Source organism: Carlito syrichta, unplaced genomic scaffold, assembly GCF_000164805.1.
Source record: "Carlito syrichta isolate Samal-C Ts95f unplaced genomic scaffold, Tarsius_syrichta-2.0.1 Scaffold305279, whole genome shotgun sequence".
NCBI classification, from domain to species: Eukaryota; Metazoa; Chordata; class Mammalia; order Primates; family Tarsiidae; genus Carlito; species Carlito syrichta.
The window spans coordinates 104,133-112,102 of NW_007249375.1; the positions used below are offsets into that span (position 1 = coordinate 104,133).

Sequence of the window (7,970 nt, forward strand, 5' to 3'; positions counted from 1 at the left end):
TATTTATTTATTTATTATTTTTTTTTTTTAGTTGGAGTCTTACTCCATTGTCCAAGCTGTAGCACAGTGGCATGCTCACAGCCACCCCAGCATCCACCTGCTGGGCTCCAGTGATCTTTCCAAGTAGCCGGAACTACAGGCACACGCTACTGCGCCTGGCTAGTTTTTTATTTATTGTAGAGACGAGGTCTTGCCAAGTTCCCTGGGCTGGTCTCGAGCCCGCAGACTCAGGCAATCCACTTGCCTCAGCCTTCCAAAGTGCTGGGATTACAGGCTGGGTCACCAAGCCCAGGCCTTTCCTTTCCTTTCTTTTTCTTTTCTTTCTTTTTTTGTTTTGTTTTTTTCTTTCTCCAGGCCAGTTGTTTGTTGAATAGCCCTCAATTTGGATTCATCTGATTGTTTTTCCCAAGGAGGTTATATATTTTTTGACCAGAGTGCTACATAAGTAATATCATGCCCCTTTCCGGTACATCGAATCAGGGGGCACATGAGTCTGATTATCCCACTATTGGTAATGTTCAAATTTGACAAAAGTAGTGTCTGTCAGGTTTTTGTTGTTGTTTGTTGTTGTTGTTGTTGTTGTTGTTTTTTGAGCTGGAGTCTCACTCTGTCACCCAGACTGGAGTGCAGTGGAACACTCCCAGCCACCGCAGCCTCAACCTGCTGGGCTCCAGCGATCCTTCCGCCTTAGCCTTCCAAGTAGCTGGAACTACAGGCACGTGCTACCACACTCGGCTAGTTTTTGATTTATTGTAGAGATGAGGTCTCACCAAGTTGCCCAGGGGGGTCTTGAACCCATGGGCTCAGGCAATCTCGCCTTGGCCTCCCAAAGTGCTGGGTTTACAGACTGAGCTACCGAGCCCGGCTCAGGTTTTTTTTTTTTAATTGTAAAGATACCCTTTTTGTTAGCAGTTAAGAAGTCACCTGTCGTGTTGTTCTTTGAAACTGTGTGAGTCTTCTTCTTAATAATCTTTCACCCAGCAGATTTGGCATTCATTGATTTTTACCTGAAACAGTTATTATTATGATGGTTATGATATTTCTATTATTGCTTTCTCACTTGTTAGTTGTTTCTTTTCTATAAAAAATAGTTTTCTTTTCTCCTCCTCCTCCCTCACTTAAAAAAAATTATATCAGTATAAACTCATGAATTCTTTTTTACTCAGTGTGTTAATAATCTGTTATCATCACTATTCTTTCTGACAAATTATTCCATATATGGCCAACAGGATGCCTTCAAGCTGGGTCCCAAGTTTTTTTATATGCCCTCATCATTCCTTGAGTATTTATTTTTTGGGCACAATAAGATGTCCTGGGCTTCCTGCTGCACCCCTGGAATCACATCATATGAGCCATTATCTTTTCAAAGAAAATATGGTTATTTGTCATATTAAAAGAAATTATTTTGTCCATCCTCTTGAGGAAATAATACATTAACATAATGTATTTGATTTGTAAAGCTTGAGTGTAGTTAAATTAAACGGAAAATAATATCATTTGTTTAAAGCTGTTACGGTGACTGAACTTATTTGAACATAAATTTCAGGCAGGGTCACAGGTAGGCAACATTTTTAAATGAATCAAGTTTTAGCCAGGCTCGGTGGCTCAGCCTGTAATCCCGCGTTTTGGGAGGCTGAGGTTAGTGGATTGCCTGAGCCCACAGGTTCAAGACCCGCCTGGGCAGCGAGACCTCATCTCTACAATAAATCAAAAAATCAGCCGGGCGTGGTAGCGCGTGCTTGTAATTCCAGCTACTCGGAAGGCTGAGGCGGAAGGATCGCTGGAGTCCAGCAGGTCAAGGCTGCAGTGGCCAGGAGCGACCACTACACTCCAGTCTGGGCGACACAGTGAGACTCCAACTCAAAAAAAAAAAAAATCAAGTTTTCTTCCCTCCTATTTCCAATTTTTATTCCTTTTTACCTAATATTAGTGCCCTTTTCTTACTTCACTTTCTTTAAGTCATTAAGTACTTTTGTGTTCTCAAATAACTCTCCAGTAACAAGAGGAAAACAATATGATAAATTAATTTATTATTAAATTTTTGAATGTAAGAAATATTTTCAAATAAACTAATCTTGATAGGAAAATTATGTTTAATTTACATTTATTTTCAGTAGTAACATTCTTTATTACTATCATTATACTAATTTTTTGCCTTTAGTATAATCAATAATATCTGTAACAATGGAATTGATATTCAATCTGAATGTTGCAAATTTACAATTTGTTATTTGAAACTGTGGATTATTTAAAACAATGCAAATGAGTAAACTGCTATGTAAGACTTAGAGTTGTCTACCAAAATTTGTTTAATTAGTTATAAAAAGTTGAAATTAGATTAGCCTTTTCCATATTACACTAAAATCACTGGTGAATAAATGGCAAGAGAATTGGGAACATTGTTTTTTATAATTTTTAGTAGGCTATGGTTTGTGGTTTGGTAGAGATATAATTAAGTTGACATTTATAATAATAATCTGCACTACAATTTTAATCTCAATACTAATAATTCTCCTGGGTTCCAGTCTTCACTTTGCCATAACTAGTTTGGGCAAGTTACTCTGAGCTGAGCTATGTCCTATTCTGTAAAAATAAGTAGCTGACAAAGACCTTTCTAGTATTACATTTTTGAATCTCACACTGACATGAAAGTAAAGTTGTACTATATCTCCAACTGAATTTTTGTATCTTTTTGAAAGGAATCTGTAGAGAAGATATTGTGTGAGTGACATATGGAAGGAGCATTTAAAAACATCTCTACGAAGGAAGCATTTAGTAACATGGATATTACAGACAGCGCTGGTGCTTCTCAGCACAGAAAAAATGCTTACTTTTAAAATGCTACATAATAGTAAATGCTATTTACTAGTATGTATAATAAATGCTATTTATTAGTATATAGTATTTTTATTCCCTATATTGACATCTCTCAGCTCACTTAGGAAACTTTTTAGAGCATTCCCTTTCCCTGTTTATTGCCTCTGAGACATTTTTTCCTTACTAAGGGAGAAAAAGGAAGGAGAGAAAGAAGAGAAGTAAACGTTTTAAAAATATTTTTACAATTGATTCTCACTTGAAGTACCTGTGTTCTGTAAAGTTGCTCTGAACACTGAGTTAGCAAATATTGAACCACTTTTCCTAAGGGAAACACAAAGTTAGGTTCCAGGGAGCCTTTTGTCACAACATTTTCATCAGCTGATCAGTGCATAACCTTGTCTTATGTGTTTCTATTTAAAGACACCTCATTTAATGTAATTGATTCATTATCATTAAACTCACAGCTAGTAGCACTACAGGTAGAGCCTCCCTAACTCAAAAACCTGAAATACAGAATGTTCCAGAGTCCAGAACTTTTTGAGTGCCAACCTGATGCTCAAAGGCTCATTGGAGCATTTCAGATTTTGGATTTTCAGATTAGGGATGCTCAATTGGTAAGTATAATGCAAATATTCCCAAATCTGAAAATACCCAGAACTCGAACTACTTCTGGTCCCCAAAAGTGAGTCATACAGGTTATAAAGGTTGATAAACGATAGTCAACCTGTATAATTCATGCTAAACGAAGCTTATCCAGCACATGTGTTTTCCCCATAAGTCATATCACAACTCTTGTCAAGATAAGAACACTTGCCAGCAATTCAGCATTATGCATGTGAGCCATTTTAAACAATAAAATCACCAACAAGAAGCATAAAAATGTGAAAAATGTGGCAGTAAATAGACCGTGAAAAGGACTCTCTCATAGTTTGCACTATGAAAACTGAAACAAGAAGGCAGAATGTTGCCTTGTTTGACCTCTGCTAGGAATGTGCATGTTTGGCAACTAAATTTGACATTGATCTTCACATGTCCACAAATGACCATGAAAATCCTACAAGTATTGATTTAGGATTTATAAATAAATATTAGCCAGTAGATGAACTCACAAATATGAACCCACAAATAATGAGGATCTACTGTACATATGTCTTTTAAATTATATACCAAATAATTTCCATATATTTTATTATGTTTCAGAAACAAAAGAGAACTTGATATATCTACATAATGAGTGGCATATGTTAGAGGAGGTGGAAATGGCATGAGTTATTCCACTGCTTTCTGTTCAGTCTTATGCCTACTTTTAATTTTAAAGCAAGAATTGAGAAGTTTGCAACTTGAGAATTATCTGGGATCTTTGTAAAATGTTAAGCAACTCAGATTGTTAAGGTTACTTTTAATTTCTAAACACCTAGCTATAGGGGAGGTAGCTTTTGACTGACATATTCTACCCTCTTTTTAAATTGCCTGACACCTGCTTTACTATTTGCTTTAATAGATTTTAGTTTTATTGTGTCTGCGTCTTTTATTGCAGTCTGCCTAAAATCCTTTTGGGGAAGTAGGTGAAAAATAAGTAAATGCATTCTTGATAAAAATATTTCCATATAATTGTTTAGGATGGGAATGTCTGTAGACATATCTTCCATAGCAAAAAAGAGATGAATCTCCAATTTGGAGCCATCATATTATAGAAGGAAAAGCCTTATAATGATTTATTGGCCTTTCTTCATACTTGGAACACAATTTAAATAGAAAAAGAATAACTTTTCAATTTTAAAATTATTCTTCCATCTAATACTGTGCATTGGTTGGTTCCATAGGCTTTGTAGCTGAGCAGTTTCTAAATAACACAGCCACTCAACTGACATACCATGGATTATGTGAACTAACTTCAACGGTTCAGGAAGGAGAACTTTGTGTGTTCTTTCGGAATAATCATTTTAGCACCATGACCAAATACAAGGTATGATATAGAAATAGATATTTAATTGTTATTCTAAATCAAAGGAGTTTAATTTAGAGATGTCTTTTTATCTGCTTCAAAATAAGATTTTAGCATAATATTTCTTCACCATCAAATTGTGAAGGTAATTATTAAATACAGTACTTATGGATGGGATGCATTAGCAGCTGAAGTGTTACCTCAAATCAATTTTTGTTTTTTAATTCTCAACTTCTTTTTCACAGATTACTGCATTAAGAAGTATTATTTTCTTTCTAATTAAAAAAAGATAAACCCTTGAGATAAAACCAGGATGACTTTTTTTTTTTTTTGGAGTTGGAGTCTCACTCTGTTGCCCAGGCTGGAGTGCAGAGGCACACTTACGGCCACCCTAGCGTCGACCTGCTGGGCTCCAGTGATCCTTCCACCTCAGCCTTCCAAGTAGCTAGAACTACAGGCATGCACAACCACGCCTGGCTAATTTTTTATTTATTGTAGAGACGAGGTCTTGCCAAGTTTCCTGGGCTGGTCTTGAACCCTCAGGCTCAGGCATTCCACTCACCTTGGTCTCCCAAAGTGCAGGGATTACAGACCGAGCCACCGAGCCTAGCCTTGGGTGACTTCTAATAATGGAAGTGCATATCTCAATGCTAAAGAATTTAGAAGGAAGAGTTAAGATTTTCCTTTATGATAGTGTTCACTATGATTAAAATTATCAGTGTGACTTTAAATTCTTCTTATAGTGTCATTTATGGCTCCATCAAAAAAAATTTTACTGATGCATTTTTTTGTTATCTCTTGCATCATCTTTTCTGTTTTTACAGCTGTCTTTCCATTCAGGAGTTTTTCACTGATAATCCTCCATCTTATACACACTTCATGCTTTTTCATTTCTGTACCCTAACTGCCATATCTTACTCCTTAATCTGCTACTTCTCTCCCTAAACCAGTAGTTCTCCCTAAACCAGATCGTATACTAAAACTACCTAGGGAACTTTTGTAAAAATACCAGTCCCCAGAACATACCACCAACTCAATTAAATCAGAATCTCTAGAAGTGGGACCTGCCCATCAGCATTTTTAAATGCTCCCCAAGTAATTTTAATGTGCAGCTAAGGCAAAGGACCACTTCTCTAATCATCCTCTAGCTGTTATAGGCCATATTATGCTTATTTAGCACTTATTGATTAGTGCCTAGTTACCAGTTTTCTTTCTGAGTGAAAGTAGCTTACTGAAGTCATGAATTACTTTTTCATGTTTTCTTCAACACTATAATCAGTCGATTACACAGAGTATTATAAAATAATGGTTTATTTGCTTATGTGAAATATCCTGACCCTAGTTGTCCTATTTCTGTTTTAGTTATAGTAACAGTTATTTTTTATTGCTCCATCATTTTAACTAGATGTATGCTAGATATGGGCCCAGAGCCATCCACACTCCTCAGAAATCTAAGGCTAGAGGATCTCAGAATCAAAATTACTGCTAAGTCATCTTGCTTTATCTGGCCTCTTCAAGTTAAGGATTTATTCATTTATTTAACAAGTACTTATTGAGCCTGTCTTCTATCTAGTACTAGGACTACAGCCCTGAACAAGCATAAATGGATTCTGCCTTTTAAGGATCTCCTACTTTAGCAAGGGAACAGGTGTTAAATTATTACATAAATAATTATTAATTTATTTCTATTGAAATATGTTCTATAAAGGACATAATCCACAAGCTGTGAGTGCTTTTCAGGACTTAAAACCTAGTGGTAGTGTCAGGAAAGACTTTCTTGAGAAGGTTACATTTACACTGAGACCTGAAAAAGGAATCATCTACAAGTTTAATCAGTTAGCCAAAAAAAAGGATTAAGCAAATGGAGCATATATGCAGAAGTCCTGAGGAGAGAAAGAGTTTGACTCCTTAAGGAATTAAAAGAAAGTCAGGACCTGGCGCAGTGGCTCAAGCCTGTAATCCCAGCACTGTGGGTGGCCGAGGCAAGAGGATTGCCTGAGCCCATGGGTTCAGCACGAGCCTGGGCAACATGGTGAGTCCTTGTCTCTACAATAAATTAAAAAAAAAAAAAAACTAGCCAGGCATGATAGTACATGCCTGTAGTTGTGGTTATTTGGAAGGCAGAAAGATCTCCAGAGCCCAGCAGGTCAACACTGAGGTGACCGTCAGGATGACTGGGCAATGGAGTGAGACTCCAACTCCAAAAAAAAAAAAAGTCAGTATACCTGAAGCATAACAAATACAAGGCATGAAGAAAGGCTGAACAGTAAACAGGTACTAGATCTTATAAAGTCTTGAGTTAGGAGAAAGAGACCTTGGTCTCCTGATGGCTCTAGCAGCTCTTTTTGTTCTCTTTTTGGCTCAAGAGTGAACAAAAGTGAGGTAATTCAGTGGGAAAACAAGATCTCTGGCTGTCATTGGTAGTTGTTATATAACCTCCAAAAGCTGAGCTACAGATGCTCCCTTTTCTGTTGAGACCATCTCCCTGACCAGAAAGTCCTTTACTAGTCTGCTAGATATTCCAAGGCTTCTTACATGATTAGGAAAAGGGTGCCTCTCCTGGAGCACTTTCTACCCCGTGTCTGTGTCTGTACTAAGCATGCCTTTCTATGAGATAATGATCATGCAGGGAATGTGCACATTCTGCTGTTTCTCTACTTTCTAAGATTTTCTCTATAAATCTTACTCTATGACTAAACAGTATATTACTAGTGGTGTGTCTCCCCCTACCTCTTATGCAACATTAAAGTGCTTTGGACTTTGAAGCAAGAGTGAATGTGAGATTTAGTTAGGAAACTTATTGCATGGGGGCAAGTAAGAGATTATAGTGACTTGGATTAGGATGGTAAAGGAATGGAGAGTAGATGGATTCCAAAGCTATTTAAGAGACGTAATCAACCAGATTTGGTTATTGCATGTGAAAAATAAGAAAGAAAAAATGATTTCTAGGTTCTAGATGTGAATGGTGAAACTATTTTATTAAAACAACAGTGTTAAGAGAAGAAAGATATTGTATAATCAGCCTGGGACTGTTAGAGCTGCTTTTGAGTCTTTTCTCTAAGGGAACATTTTTCGATACTGGAATAATTTTGGTGTACAGATAGAAATTTGAGGAGAGGATAAGATTTACATGAAAAATACAGAATGAGAAAAGAAGCTGGGCTCGGTGGCTCAGCCTGTAATCCCGCACCTTTGGGAGGCTGAGGTG

The 7,970-nt window shown here is 36.9% G+C and overlaps 1 protein-coding gene across 2 annotated transcripts in view; it reads left to right on the top strand.

Annotated features, from left to right (window-relative positions):
* MINDY2 (MINDY lysine 48 deubiquitinase 2) overlaps positions 1–7,970 on the top strand; it is a 73,519-nt gene that overhangs the window by 50,345 nt on the left and 15,204 nt on the right. For both annotated transcript variants that reach the window (XM_008061469.2, XM_008061468.2), the window contains exon 6: positions 4,641–4,783. In XM_008061469.2, the coding sequence (XP_008059660.1) occupies positions 4,641–4,783 (143 nt within the window). The remainder of the gene's footprint in view (positions 1–4,640; positions 4,784–7,970) is intronic.